The 16,644-nt window shown below is 48.6% G+C and overlaps 1 protein-coding gene across 1 annotated transcript in view; it reads right to left on the bottom strand.

Moving 5' to 3' along the window:
- Nucleotides 1-16,644, bottom strand: part of LOC124038671 (DNA-binding protein RFX7-like) — a 34,868-nt gene that overhangs the window by 8,320 nt on the left and 9,904 nt on the right. The window contains exons 3-9 of the mRNA XM_046354788.1: nucleotides 14,832-14,917; nucleotides 13,189-13,224; nucleotides 12,280-12,402; nucleotides 11,486-11,687; nucleotides 8,453-8,663; nucleotides 4,487-4,794; nucleotides 3,279-3,460 (exon numbers count right to left, since the gene is read on the bottom strand). Of these exons, the coding sequence (XP_046210744.1) occupies nucleotides 3,279-3,460; nucleotides 4,487-4,794; nucleotides 8,453-8,663; nucleotides 11,486-11,687; nucleotides 12,280-12,402; nucleotides 13,189-13,224; nucleotides 14,832-14,917 (1,148 nt within the window). The remainder of the gene's footprint in view (nucleotides 1-3,278; nucleotides 3,461-4,486; nucleotides 4,795-8,452; nucleotides 8,664-11,485; nucleotides 11,688-12,279; nucleotides 12,403-13,188; nucleotides 13,225-14,831; nucleotides 14,918-16,644) is intronic.

Genomic DNA, 16,644 nt, shown 5'->3' with positions numbered 1-16,644 from the left:
AATCTGACAATTAATCTTAATGGTTGTACAGTCGTCTCAAATAAAACTGAAGGACCTCGGCGTTACTCTGGACCCTGATCTCTCTTTTGAAGAACATATCAAGACCATTTCGAGGACAGCTTTTTTCCATCTACGTAACATTGCAAAAATCAGAAACTTTCTGTCCAAAAATGATGCAGAAAAATTAATCCATGCTTTTGTCACTTCTAGGTTAGACTACTGCAATGCTCTATTTTCCGGCTACCCGGATAAAGCACTAAATAAACTTCAGTTAGTGCTAAATACGGCTGCTAGAATCCTGACTAGAACCAAAAAATTTGATCATATTACTCCAGTGCTAGCCTCTCTACACTGGCTTCCTGTCAAAGCAAGGGCTGATTTCAAGGTTTTACTGCTAACCTACAAAGCATTACATGGGCTTGCTCCTACCTACCTCTCTGATTTGGTCCTGCCGTACATACCTACACGTACGCTACGGTCACAAGACGCAGGCCTCCTAATTGTCCCTAGAATTTCTAAGCAAACAGCTGGAGGCAGGGCTTTCTCCTATAGAGCTCCATTTTTATGGAACGGTCTGCCTACCCATGTCAGAGACGCAAACTCGGTCTCAACCTTTAAGTCTTTACTGAAGACTCATCTCTTCAGTGGGTCATATGATTGAGTGTAGTCTGGCCCAGGAGTGGGAAGGTGAACGGAAAGGCTCTGGAGCAACGAACCGCCCTTGCTGTCTCTGCCTGGCCGGTTCCCCTCTTTTCACTGGGATTCTTTGCCTCTAACCCTGTTACGGGGCTGAGTCACTGGCTTGCTGGGGCTCTCTCGTGCCGTCCCTGGGGGGGTGCGTCACCTGGGTGGGTTGATTCACTGTTGTGGTCAGCCTGTCTGGGTCCCCCCTTGGGTTGTACCGTGTCGGAGATCTTTGTGGGCTATACTCGGCCTTGTCTCAGGATGGTAAGTTGGTGGTTGAAGATTTCCCTCTAGTGGTTTGGGGGCTGTGCTTTGGCAAAGTGGGTGGGGTTATATCCTTCCTGTTTGGCCCTGTCCGGGGTGTCCTCGGATGGGGCCACAGTGTCTCCTGACCCCTCCTGTCTCAGCCTCCAGTATTTATGCTGCAGTAGTTTATGTGTCGGGGGGCTAGGGTCAGTTTGTTTATCTGGAGTACTTCTCCTGTCCTATTCAGGTGTCCTGTGTGAATCTAAGTGTGCGTTCTCTAATTCTCTCCTTCTCTCTTTCTTTCTCTCTCTCGGAGGACCTGAGCCCTAGGACCATGCCCCAGGACTACCTGACATGATGACTCCTTGCTGTCCCCAGTCCACCTGGCCATGCTGCTGCTCCAGTTTCAACTGGCCTGGGCCCTAGGACCATGTCCCAGGACTACCTGACATGAGGACTCCTTGCTGTCCCCAGTCCACCTGGCCATGCTCCTGCTCCAGTTTCAACTGTTCTGCCTTACTATTATTCAACCATGCTGGTCATTTATGAACATTTGAACATCTTGGCCACGTTCTGTTATAATCTCCACCCGGCACAGCCAGAAGAGGACTGGCCACCCCACATATGCTCTCTCTAATTCTCTTTCTTTCTCTCTCTCGGAGGACCTGAGCCCTAGGACCGTGCCCCAGGACTACCTGACATGATGGCTCCTTGCTGTCCCCAGTCCACCTGACTGTGCTGCTGCTCCAGTTTCAACTGTTCTGCCTTATTATTATTTGACCATGCTGGTCATTTATGAACATTTGAACATCTTGGTCATGTTCTGTTATAATCTCTACCCGGCACAGCCAGAAGAGGACTGGCCACCCCACATAGCCCGGTTCCTCTCTAGGTTTCTTCCTAGGTTTTGGCCTTTCTAGGGAGTTTTTCCTAGCCACCGTGCTTTTACACCTGCATTGTTTGCTGTTTGGGGTTTTAGGCTGGGTTTCTGTACAGCACTTTGAGATATCAGCTGATGTACGAAGGGCTATATAAATAAATTTGATTTGATTTGAACCACAGGCTAGGGTTGGGTTATAAAACTACATCCTGTCACTTTGTTCACTGGAGATAATCACTGAAGAGAATCACTGAGAGAGAATCACTGAGAGAGAATCACTGTGGAAAGAATCACTGTGGAAAGAATCACTGAGGAGAGAATCACTGAGAGAGAATCCCTGAGAGAGAATCACTGAGAGAGAATCACTGAGAGAAAATCACTGAGAGAGAATCACTGTGGAAAGAATCACTGAGGAGAGAATCACTGAAGAGAATCACTGAAGAGAATCACTGAGGAGAGCGTCACTGTGGAAAGAATCACTGAAGAGAATCACTGAAGAGAATCACTGAAGAGAATCACTGAGGAGAGAATCACTGTGGAAAGAATCACTGAAGAGAATCACTGGGGAAAGAATCACTGAGGAGAGAATCACTGAGGAGAGAATCACTGTGGAGAGAATCACTGTGGATAGAATCACTGAGGAGAGAATCACTGAGGAGAGAATCACTGTGGAAACAATCACTGAGGAGAGAATCACTGAGGAGAGAATCACTGTGGAAAGAATCACTGAGAGAGAATCACTGTGGAAAGAATCACTGAGAGAGAATCACTGAGAGACAATCACTGTGGAAAGAATCACTGAGGAGAGAATCACTGAGAGAGAATCACTGTGGAAAGAATCACTGAGGAGAGAATCACTGAGAGAGAATCACTGTGGGAAAGAATCACTGAGGAGAGAATCACTGTGGGAAAGAATCACTGAGGAGAGAATCACTGAAGAGAGTCACTGAAGAGAATCACTGAGGAGAGAATCATTGTGGAATGAATCACTGAGGAGAGAATCACTGAAGAGAATCACTGAGAGAGAATCACTGAGGAGAGAATCACTGTGGAGAGAATCACTGTAGAAAGAATCACTGAAGAGAGAATCACTGAAGAGAATCACTGAAAAGAATCACGGAGGACAGGGGAGAATCAATACCTACCTCTCAGCATAACATCCATGATTTGTCCTCTTTGAATAATTGTTTTTTTTCTCCCCTGATTTGCTTTGGGGTCTGTGTCCTTGAAGAGTAACATCAACTGCTAACAGGGTTCTACATGGAACCCAAAAGGTTTCTACCAGGAACCAAAAAGGGTTATCATATGGGGACAGCTGAAGAACCCTTTTCGAACCCTTTTTACAAAGAGTGTAGGGTGGGCTTAATCTGTGTCCGGAAAACCGTCCAATAGTGTATCTAAAGTATTCTGTAGAAATAAATCTATTATTATGATAAATGGTGATGATGATGATTCTTCTCATTATTACCTGTGCCTAGCCAGGCGGTCTCCCACGGGGCTGGCTGAGATGTTCTGGGGCGTTTTAGGGGACTGTCTGTGGGTCAGAGACTCGGTGTGGGTGACCACCTGGAAGTTAACCGTTGGCATGACCTTCCCCTCGGCGGACCCCACCAAGCTAGGGGATGTCATCAGCTGCCTGCTCCTCTGCACCTGTCGGGAGAAACACACAGTGGGAACGTGGTAGGCCGCTTGTAATGCCAAGGGTCAGGGGTTCGATTCCCGAGGCCACCCATACGTAAAATGTAGTCAGTGTGACTGTAAGCATCTGTTAAAAGATCTGGATGACTTATTATTATTATTACTGATGAAGGAGGAAGTAACACTCCTCAGGCATAGAATATGGGCCCAAGGTCATGTAGATCTGGGCCCAAGGTCATGTAAATCTGGGCTCAAGGTCATGTAGATCTGGGCTCAAGGTCATGTAGATCTGGGCTCAAGGTCATGTAGATCTGGGCTCAAGGTCATGTAGATCTGGGCTCAAGGTCATGTAGATCTGGGCCCAAGGTCATGTAGATCTGGGCCCAAGGTCATGTAGATCTGGGCCCAAGGTCATGTAGATCTGGGCCCAAGGTCATGTAAATCTGGGCCCAAGATCATGTAAATCTGGGCTCAAGGTCATGTAGATCTGGGCTCAAGGTCATGTAGATCTGGGCCCAAGGTCATGTAGATCTGGGCCCAAGGTCATGTAGATCTGGGCCCAAGGTCATGTAAATCTGGGCCCAGGGGCATGTAGATCTGGGCCCAAGGTCATGTAGATCTGGGCCCAAGGTCATGTAAATCTGGGCCCAGGGGCATGTAAATCTGAGCCAAAGGTCATGTAAATCTGGGCCCAAGGTCATGTAGATCTGGGCCCAAGGTCATGTAGATTTGGGCCCAAGGTCTTGTAAATCTGGGCCACGGTCATGTAAATCTGGGCCCAAGGTCATGTAGATCTGGGCCCAAGGTCATGTAGATCTGGGCCCAAGGTCATGTAGATCTGGGCCCAAGGTCATGTAGATCTGGGCCCAAGGTCATGTAGATCTGACCAAATAGCAGAATTGTTCAGGAGCTATCCATCGCAGCGCCATTCTTGACATTCAATAAATGGTTGCCTTATCTTTCCTTTTAAAACCAGTATCAATCTTGTCTGATCTGTGTGTGTGTGTATCTGTGCATACATATGTTATCCCATCGTACCGTGATGGGGCTGGGGACGGTTGCCACCACAATACCAATGGTAGGTTGCGGTGAAAGCAGGGCAGGACTTCCACAGGGGATAGCTGGCCCTGGGGTGCTGGCATCGGTCCTCCTGGCCTGGTTCTGTCCCTGGGCCTCTCCAGGCAGGGGGGACTGGAGCTTCTGCTCCTGCTGTTTCTTCTGGATCTTCCTCTGGAGCTGCTGCTTGGCGTCTACCGAGGGAGAGGCCAGGGTCTTCACCTGCGGCTGGAAGGACGAGGCCTCGGACGTGGGCACGAACGCAGAGGTTGGCGTGGTTGTCTTCAGACCTGGTGAGATATACAGATGAGAAAAGAGATTTCTCAACATGCCTGAGAAATGGGTTTTAAAACATTTGTTGAACCAACTACAGCTTGACACACGAGCAAGACTCACAACTTCGTTCCCATCAACAGCCCGACACCTAGCCCCGTTACCCGTGGTTGTCTGCTTAGCGTTGCCACGGACTTGGTGCCAATGCAGTGACCGTTGAGTGACTATTGACTGTTGAGCCCCCTGTTGACTGTGGCCATCAACAACACCCAATACCGTCTCCACCACCATCCCCATTAGCCATGCCTACCAGTACCTCCCAACCCACCATCCCCATTAGCCGTGCCTACCTCCCATACCACCATCCCCATTAGCCATGCCTACCTGTACCTCCCATACCACCATCCCCATTAGCCATGCCTACCTGTACCTCCCATACCACCATCCCCATTAGCCATGCCTACCTGTACCTTCCATACCATCCCCATTAGCCATGCCTACCTGTACCTCCCAACCCACCATCCCCATTAGCCGTGCCTACCTGTACCTCCCCACCCACCATCCCCATTAGCCATGCCTACCTGTACCTCCCAACCCACCATCCCCATTAGCCATGCCTACCTCTACCTCCCAACCCACCATCCCCATTAGCCATGCCTACCTGTACCTCCCAACCCACCATCCCCATTAGCCGTGCCTACCTGTACCTCCCCACCCACCATCCCCATTAGCCATGCCTACCTGTACCTCCCATACCACCATCCCCATTAGCCATGCCTACCTGTACCTTCCATACCATCCCCATTAGCCATGCCTACCTGTACCTCCCAACCCACCATCCCCATTAGCCGTGCCTACCTGTACCTCCCCACCCACCATCCCCATTAGCCATGCCTACCTGTACCTCCCAACCCACCATCCCCATTAGCCATGCCTACCTGTACCTCCCAACCCACCATCCCCATTAGCCATGCCTACCTGTACCTCCCAACCCACCATCCCCATTAGCCGTGCCTACCTGTACCTCCCCACCCACCATCCCCATTAGCCATGCCTACCTGTACCTCCCAACCCACCATCCCCATTAGCCATGCCTACCTCTACCTCCCAACCCACCATCCCCATTAGCCATGCCTACCTGTACCTCCCAACCCACCATCCCCATTAGCCGTGCCTACCTGTACCTCCCCACCCACCATCCCCATTAGCCATGCCTACCTGTACCTCCCAACCCACCATCCCCATTAGCCATGCCTACCTGTACCTCCCAACCCACCATCCCCATTAGCCATGCCTACCTGTACCTCCCAACCCACCATCCCCATTAGCCATGCCTACCTGTACCTCCCAACCCACCATCCCCATTAGCCGTGCCTACCTGTACCTCCCCACCCACCATCCCCATTAGCCGTGCCTACCTCCAATACCACCATCCCCATTAGCCATGCCTACCTGTACCTCCCATACCACCATCCCCATTAGCCATGCCTACCTGTACCTCCCATACCACCATCCCCATTAGCCATGCCTACCTCTACCTCCCATACCACCATCCTCATTAGCCATGCCTACCTGTACCTCCCATACCACCATCCCCATTAGCCATGCCTACCTCCCATACCACCATCCCCATTAGCCATGCCTACCTGTACCTCCCATACCACCATCCCCATTAGCCATGCCTACCTCCCATACCACCATCCCCATTAGCCATGCTTACCTGTACCTTCCATACCATCCCCATTAGCCATGCCTACCTGTACCTTCCATACCATCCCCATTAGCCATGCCTACCTGTACCTCCCATACCACCATCCCCATTAGCCATGCCTACCTGTACCTTCCATACCATCCCCATTAGCCATGCCTACCTGTACCTCCCAACCCACCATCCCCATTAGCCGTGCCTACCTGTACCTCCCCACCCACCATCCCCATTAGCCATGCCTACCTGTACCTCCCAACCCACCATCCCCATTAGCCATGCCTACCTCTACCTCCCAACCCACCATCCCCATTAGCCATGCCTACCTGTACCTCCCAACCCACCATCCCCATTAGCCGTGCCTACCTGTACCTCCCATACCACCATCCCCATTAGCCATGCCTACCTGTACCTCCCATACCACCATCCCCATTAGCCATGCCTACCTGTACCTCCCATACCACCATCCCCATTAGCCATGCCTACCTGTACCTTCCATACCATCCCCATTAGCCATGCCTACCTGTACCTCCCAACCCACCATCCCCATTAGCCGTGCCTACCTGTACCTCCCCACCCACCATCCCCATTAGCCATGCCTACCTGTACCTCCCAACCCACCATCCCCATTAGCCATGCCTACCTCTACCTCCCAACCCACCATCCCCATTAGCCATGCCTACCTGTACCTCCCAACCCACCATCCCCATTAGCCGTGCCTACCTGTACCTCCCCACCCACCATCCCCATTAGCCATGCCTACCTGTACCTCCCATACCACCATCCCCATTAGCCATGCCTACCTGTACCTTCCATACCATCCCCATTAGCCATGCCTACCTGTACCTCCCAACCCACCATCCCCATTAGCCGTGCCTACCTGTACCTCCCCACCCACCATCCCCATTAGCCATGCCTACCTGTACCTCCCAACCCACCATCCCCATTAGCCATGCCTACCTGTACCTCCCAACCCACCATCCCCATTAGCCATGCCTACCTGTACCTCCCAACCCACCATCCCCATTAGCCGTGCCTACCTGTACCTCCCCACCCACCATCCCCATTAGCCATGCCTACCTGTACCTCCCAACCCACCATCCCCATTAGCCATGCCTACCTCTACCTCCCAACCCACCATCCCCATTAGCCATGCCTACCTGTACCTCCCAACCCACCATCCCCATTAGCCGTGCCTACCTGTACCTCCCCACCCACCATCCCCATTAGCCATGCCTACCTGTACCTCCCAACCCACCATCCCCATTAGCCATGCCTACCTGTACCTCCCAACCCACCATCCCCATTAGCCATGCCTACCTGTACCTCCCAACCCACCATCCCCATTAGCCATGCCTACCTGTACCTCCCAACCCACCATCCCCATTAGCCGTGCCTACCTGTACCTCCCCACCCACCATCCCCATTAGCCGTGCCTACCTCCAATACCACCATCCCCATTAGCCATGCCTACCTGTACCTCCCATACCACCATCCCCATTAGCCATGCCTACCTCTACCTCCCATACCACCATCCTCATTAGCCATGCCTACCTGTACCTCCCATACCACCATCCCCATTAGCCATGCCTACCTCTACCTCCCATACCACCATCCTCATTAGCCATGCCTACCTGTACCTCCCATACCACCATCCCCATTAGCCATGCCTACCTCCCATACCACCATCCCCATTAGCCATGCCTACCTGTACCTCCCATACCACCATCCCCATTAGCCATGCCTACCTCCCATACCACCATCCCCATTAGCCATGCTTACCTGTACCTTCCATACCATCCCCATTAGCCATGCCTACCTGTACCTTCCATACCATCCCCATTAGCCATGCCTACCTGTACCTCCCATACCACCATCCCCATTAGCCATGCCTACCTGTACCTTCCATACCATCCCCATTAGCCATGCCTACCTGTACCTTCCATACCATCCCCATTAGCCATGCCTACCTGTGGGAGCCCCAGTCATGACGGTGAGGGCAGCCATAGACTTGGTTCCTATGTAGTGACTGTTGAGCAGGAAGCGAGCCAGGTCCTCCACGGCATCAAACTGTCTGCTGAGGACCTTCTGAGCCCACTCACACACCAAGCCACAGGCCGCTGAGCGCATCTCATCCTCCACACTGGGAGACTGGCCCGACGACGGCTCCATCGACTCACACTGGGGAGAAAAGGGGTTAATTAAGTAGGGGAAGAGTTCAGATATGATATCATATCTGGAGTTTATGGAAGAGGTCATTCAGATATGATATCCTGTCTGGAGTTTATGGAAGAGGTCATTCAGATATGATATCATGTCTGGAGTTTAGGGAAGAGGTCATTCAGGTCATTCAGATATGATATAATTTCTGGAGTTTGGGGAAGAGGTCATTCAGATATGATATCCTGCCTGGAGTTTGGGGAAGAGGTCATTCAGATATGATATCCTGTCTGGAGTTTGGGGAAGAGGTCATTCAGATATGATATCCTGTCTGGAGTTTAGTTGGATTTACTAGGAATGAGGTCAATTCCATTTAAATTCAGATCTAAACTGAAATTCACATTCAAATTTTCCTAAACTTGCTTCTCAGTGAGAATTGGATTATCAGTTTACTTCCTGAAATGAAATGGAACTGACCCCAACCCTGATGAAATGGAACTGACCGCAACCCTGATGAAATGGGACTGACCCCAACCCTGATGAAATGGAACTGACCCCAACTATGATGAAATGGAACTGACCCCAACCATGATGAAATGGAACTGACCCCAACTATGATGAAATGGAACTGACCCCAACCCTTATGAAATGGAACTGACCCCAACCCTTATGAAATGGAACTGACCCCAACTATGATGAAATGGAACTGACCCCAACCCTTATGAAATGGAACTGACCCCAACCCTTATGAAATGGAACTGACCCCAACTATGATGAAATGGAACTGACCCCAACCATGATGAAATGGAACTGACCCCAACCCTGATGAAATGGAACTGACCCCAACTATGATGAAATGGAACTGACCCCAACCCTGATGAAATGGAACTGACCCCAACCCTGATGAAATGGAACTGACCCCAACCCTGATGAAATGGAACTGACCCCAACCCTGATGAAATGGAACTGACCCCAACTATGATGAAAGGGGAACTGACCTCAACCCTGATGAAATGGAACTGACCCCAACCCTGATGAAATGGAACTGACCCCAACCCTGATGAAATGGAACTGACCCCAACTATGATGAAATGGAACTGACCCCAACTATAATGAAATGGAACTGACCCCAACCCTGATGAAATGGAACTGACCCCAACCCTGATGATGAAATGGAACTGACCCCAACCTGACCCCAACCCTGATGAAATGGAACTGACCCCAACCCTGATGAAATGGAACTGACCCCAACCCTGATGAAATGGAACTGACCCCAACCCTGATGAAATGGAACTGACCCCAACCCTGATGAAATGGAACTGACCCCAACTATGATGAAATGGAACTGACCCCAACCCTGATGAAATGGAACTGACCCCAACCCTGATGAAATGGAACTGACCCCAACCCTGATGAAATGGAACTGACCCCAACCCTGATGAAATGGAACTGACCCCAACTATGATGAAATGGAACTGACCCCAACCATGATGAAATGGAACTGACCCCAACCCTGATGAAATGGAACTGACCCCAACCCTGATGAAATGGAACTGACCCCAACTATGATGAAATGGAAACCATGATGAAATGGAACTGACCCCAACCATGATGAAATGCAACTGACCCCAACCCTGATGAAATGGAACTGACCCCAACCCTGATGAAATGGAACTGACCCCAATGATGAAATGGAACTGACCCCAACCCTGATGAAATGGAACTGACCCCAACTATGATGAAATGGAACTGACCCCAACTATGATGAAATGGAACTGACCCCAACTATGATGAAATGGAACTGACCCCAACCCTGATGAAATGACCCCAACCCTGATGAAATGGAACTGACCCCAACCATGATGAAATGGAACTGACCCCAACCCTGATGAAATGGAACTGACCCCAACCCTGATGAAATGGAACTGACCCCAACCCTGATGAAATGGAACTGACCCCAACCCTGATGAAATGGAACTGACCCCAACCCTGATGAAATGGAACTGACCCCAACCCTGATGATGAAATGGAACTGACCCCAACCCTGATGAAATGGAACTGACCCCAACCCTGATGAAATGGAACTGACCCCAACCCTGATGAAATGGAACTGACCCCAACCCTGATGAAATGGAACTGACCCCAACCCTGATGAAATGGAACTGACCCCAACCCTGATGAAATGGAACTGACCCCAACCCTGATGAAATGGAACTGACCCCAACCCTGATGAAATGGAACTGACAACCCTGATGAAAACCCTGATGAAATGGAACTGACCCCAACCCTGATGAAATGGAACTGACCCCAACCCTGATGAAATGGAACTGACTCCAACCCTGATGAAATGGAACTGACCCCAACTATGATGAAATGGAACTGACCCCAACCCTGATGAAATGGAACTGACCCCAACTATGATGAAATGGAACTGACCCCAACCCTGATGAAATGGAACTGACCCCAACCCCGATGAAATGGAACTGACCCCAACCCTGATGAAATGGAACTGACCCCAACCCTGATGAAATGGAACTGACCCCAACCCTGATGAAATGGAACTGACCCCAACCCTGATGAAATGGAACTGACCCCAACCCTGATGAAATGGAACTGACCCCAACCCTGATGAAATGGAACTGACCCCAACCCTGATGAAATGGAACTGACCCCAACCCTGATGAAATGGAACTGACCCCAACCCTGATGAAATGGAACTGACCCCAACCATGATGAAATGGAACTGACCCCAAATCTGAAATCTACATGTACTTGTTCTGAAATGATTATGGTCACTTCCTGGCAAAAACAAAAACAAAAAACAACCCATCATGTAAACGTACCCCGTTATCTGATTTTTGTAAGTCCAAGTTGGGCAGAGAAGGCATGTGAACAAAAGCTTTCTTCCTCAGTCCACTATAACAGTATTTAGATTTGCCTCTCATGCCCAGGCGGCGAGCCTTCATGTTGGGAAACACATTCTTCATGATCTTTCCAAAGTCTGCAGCACTCAGTGGGTGGTAGGCAAGACTGTCACAGTAGCTCCTGAAACACATTCACCATATGATAGACATGGCTTGTAATTAAACCAATACGATCTGTACACGTTGCGTTGTTCCGAACCACTGTGCTCTGCCTCTGCTTGCCATCTCTGAGGGTTTTAGGCTGATGTGAAAAGGGCTTTATAAAAATACATTTGATTGACAGAAAGAAACACACTAAAGTTAGATGATTCTCTAGTGAATATAAGATAAACAATTATAATAAATGTAAACATGGTAAATAAACCTAAAACGTTTTTGAACTAGAACTTGGGATGATTTTTTTTTCCTATCGCGGATTCTGGCACCAGGCACATGCATCAATCCATTCCTTCAACCGGACAAACCACCACTAATAGACTCAAGGGCCGCTGTCGCAGACACAGTCCAGGAAGCACTTTCGATGGAGATTCTGTACTGAGAACCCAGGCAGGGTTGCCAAATTCCAGTACCTTTCCTCAAAAATACCCAGCTTTCCCAGAAATCCTGGTTGGAGGATGTAAGATTTTTTACCTTTATTCCTTTTCGATTTCTGGAATCTTCTAATCGGGATTTCTGGAAAACCGTTTGCAACCCTATGTACAGGCCATACTCACTTGTACTCGTCGTACACCTCTTGCTTTGGCAGTGATGTCTCAGGGTGCTCCTCTAGGTGATTGCGGATCCAGTTGAAAGCGTACATCTGCTGTGTTCGGCTGGACGACATGCCGCTCTGGTCACTGAAAGGGTTCAAGTTGCACCGACACAAACAGGTTAGTGGCGAAACAACCCTCGAAACTGAAAACGTTCTTGTGACGGGTTTGACCTTAGAGGAAAAAAACGTCTCCCGTTTTGTTTGGATTTCTTTCAGGGAATAGTGTGTGTGTGTGTGTATTTATATGTGTGTGTGTGTGTGTGTGTGTGTGTGTGTGTGTGTGTGTGTGTGTGTGTGTGTGTGTGTGTGTGTGTGTGTGTGTGTGTGTGTGTGTGTGTGTGTGTGTGTGTGTGTGTGTGTGTGTGTGTGTGTGTGTGTGTGTAAATGTAATGTAATGTATGTGTGTGTGTGTATGTGTATGTATGTATGTATGTATGTATGTATGTATGTATGTATGTATGTATGTATGTATGTATGTATGTATGTATGTATGTATGTATGTATGTATGTATGTATGTATGTATGTATGTATGTATGTATGTATGTGTGTGTGTGTGTGTGTGTGTGTGTGTGTGTGTGTGTGTGTGTGTGTGTGTGTGTGTGTGTGTGTGTGTGTGTGTGTGTGTGTTTGTGTACATGTGTTTGTGTGTGTGTGTGTGTGTGTGTGTACATGTGTTTGGTGTGTGTGTGTGTGTATGTGTATGTGTGTGTGTGTGTGTGTGTGTGTGTGTGTGTGTGTGTGTGTGTGTGTGTGTGTGTGTGTGTGTGTGTGTGTGTGTGTGTGTGTGTGTGTGTGTGTGTGTGTGTGTGTGTGTGTGTGTGTGTGTGTATGTGCATGTATGTGTATGTGTATGTGTGATGTAGGAAGTACCATAGTCCCGGAGTGGAGGCTCTCTGATTCTCAGTCCTAGCGATGTTGCCGTGTTGGAGAGTTGAGGGTAACGGATAGGTAAAGATGGCGTAACAAATTCAGAAAACGGAAAGCTAGATATAATAGCAAATCAATCGTTATACTGGTATCGCTTCATCATCGTACAAATAAACATTGTATGAGCAGTCATAGGCATCAGCTCACAATACAGAGAGTGCAGTGTTGAATATTGATGCAAAGGAATTGTGGAGAAAGTTTTTTTTTCTCTCGAATGAATGCGTCCTGCTTGTAGAGCCCTGCACAAGAATTCATTTTAAGCCCCGCCCACCCATGCCTGGGAAGTTCAGGCCATACCCCGACAGGCCTGGGAAGTTCAGGCCATACCCCGACAGGCCTGGGAAGTTCAGGCCATACCCCGACAGGCCTGGGAAGTTCAGGCCATACCCCGACAGGCCTGGGAAGTTCAGGCCATACCCCGACAGGCCTGATTAGTTCTGCCAAATTTAAGGCGCTGCCCGAAATCCAAAATCCATGAGCTGCTCCTCTCTGTCTTTCACTAGCTCCCTGCGCGCAGCTCGCTCGCTCTGCATGCGCTCTGCTCATGGCGGCTCTGAGTCTGTGAGTAACCACAGCAACGGCTCCGCTTGGGCTCTGCTCTGCTCAACGAAGAGACACCAGAAAGCAGTTAGCTACTTTTCATTACTCTAAACTCGGACAAAAAAAATGATCTCTCCTGTCTTGTATTTGATGAGGTTGAAGCACTTCTGACACCATGTTATGATCTTAGTCAGATGTGACTGATGTTATTGATGAGACAACAGACCGTACCGTACCCTAGTTATTGATGAGACAACAAACCCTACCGTACCCTAGTTATTGATGAGACAACAGACCCTACTGTACCCTAGTTATCAATGAGACAACAGGCCCTACCGTACCCTAGTTATTGATGAGACAACAGACCCTACCGTACCCTAGTTATTGATGAGACAACAGACCCTACCGTACCCTAGTTATTGATGAGACAACAGACCCTACCGTACCCTAGTTATTGATGAGACAACAGACCCTACCGTACCCTAGTTATTGATGAGACAACAGACCCTACCGTACCCTAGTTATTGATGAGACAACAGACCCTACCGTACCCTAGTTATTGATGAGACAACAGACCCTACCGTACCCTAGTTATTGATGAGACAACAGACCCTACCGTACCCTAGTTATTGATGAGACAACAGACCCTACCGTACCCTAGTTATTGATGAGACAACAGACCCTACTGTACCCTAGTTATTGATGAGACAACAGACCCTACCGTACCCTAGTTATTGATGAGACAACAGACCCTACTGTACCCTAGTTATTGATGAGACAACAGACCCTACTGTACCCTAGTTATTGATGAGACAACAGACCCTACTGTACCCTAGTTATTGATGAGAGACCCAGCTTCAATGGTAAATGGTCCTGTATGGCTCAGTTGGTAGAGCAAGGCCCTTACAATGCCTGGACTGCGGGTTTGATTCCAGGGGGCCACCCATACAAAACATTTAGTCTCTTTGGAATAAAAGCATCTGCAACATGACATTATATATATATATGATTAATAAATGAGAGAAAAAGGAAAAACAAGAAGTTACCTTTTATCATTGCCATTGCTGGGACCAGAAGGCAACTTCAAGTAGAGGTAGAGTTTTTCGATGTCTGTAAACTTCTCAACATCGTGCTGTAAAATGAGAGGTAAGTAGAGAAAAGGGAAACTTAAACATTTAGTACTAACATACTATATTGCCATGGGAACCAACCTGCTTCACTGTTGCCAGTTACTACCTCCTTTAGTGGAATGTACTGCTTGTAGTTTCAGGTAACTGCCAAAATAAAGGAAACTCCAACATTAGAGTGTTGGGGAGCCACTACGAGCCGCCAGAACAGATTCAATGCTGAATTGACATGGATTCCACAAGTGTCTGGAACTCTACTGGAGGGATGAGACACCATTCTTCCAAGAGAAATTGCATCATTTGGTGATTTGTTGATGGTGGTGGAAAACGCCGTCCCAGGCACCACTGCAGTATCTCGGCGGGTAGCCTAGTGGTTAGAGCGTTGGCCCAGTAACCAAAAGGTTGCTAGATCGAATCCCTGAACTGACAAGGTAAACATCTGTTGTTGGGGGCATTGTCATCCGACAGGGCCATAACCACGGTAGACAAAATAATCGACCTCCCAGCTATTTTTATACATGACCTGAAGCATGATGGGATGTTAATTGTTCAATTAACTCAGGAACCACACCTGTGTGGAAGCACCTGCTTTATTTTGGCAGTTACCTGTCAGTCTTTCGAGATAAGACTAACATGTCATGTAAACACTACACATGTTGCTGGCTCACTGACAACACGTCTTAGATTCCTACTACACATGTTGCTGGCTCACTGACAACACGTCTTAGATTCCTACTACACATGTTGCTGGCTCACTGACAACACGTCTTAGATTCCTACTACACATGTTGCTGGCTCACTGACAACACGTCTTAGATTCCTACTACACATGTTGCTGGCTCACTGACAACACGTCTTAGATTCCTACTACACATGTTGCTGGCTCACTGACAACACGTCTTAGATTCCTACTACACATGTTGCTGGCTCACTGACAACACGTCTTAGATTCCTACTACACATGTTGCTGGCTCACTGACAACACGTCTTAGATTCCTACTGACACATGTTGCTGGCTCAACACTGATTCCAACACATGTTGCTGGCTCACTCTTAGATTCCTACTACACATGTTGCTGGCTCACTGACAACACGTCTTAGATTCCTACTACACATGTTGCTGGCTCACTGACAACACGTCTTAGATTCCTACTACACATGTTGCTGGCTCACTGACAACACGTCTTAGATTCCTACTACACATGTTGCTGGCTCACTGACAACACGTCTTAGATTCCTACTACACATGTTGCTGGCCAACTGACAACACGTCTTAGATTCCTACTACACATGTTGCTGGCTCACTGACAACACGTCTTAGATTCCTACTACACATGTTGCTGGCTCACTGACAACACGTCTTAGATTCCTACTACACATGTTGCTGGCTCACTGACAACACGTCTTAGATTCCTACTACACATGTTGCTGGCCAACTGACAACACGTCTTAGATTCCTACTACACATGTTGCTGGCTCACTGACAACACGTCTTAGATTCCTACTACACATGTTGCTGGCTCACTGACAACACGTCTTAGATTCCTACTACATGTTGCTGGCTCATGTTGCTGGCTCACTTGACAACATCTTAGATTCCTACTACATATGTTGCTGGCCAACTGACAACACGTCTTAGATTCCTACTACACATGTTGCTGGCTCACTGACAACACGTCTTAGATTCCTACTACACATGTTGCTGGCTCACTGACAACACGTCTTAGATTCC

This window comes from Oncorhynchus gorbuscha, linkage group LG01 (genome assembly GCF_021184085.1).
Source record: "Oncorhynchus gorbuscha isolate QuinsamMale2020 ecotype Even-year linkage group LG01, OgorEven_v1.0, whole genome shotgun sequence".
NCBI lineage: Eukaryota > Metazoa > Chordata > Actinopteri > Salmoniformes > Salmonidae > Oncorhynchus > Oncorhynchus gorbuscha.
The sequence above is the reverse complement of the archived record's forward strand: the minus strand, read 5'-3'. Positions and strand labels throughout refer to the sequence as shown.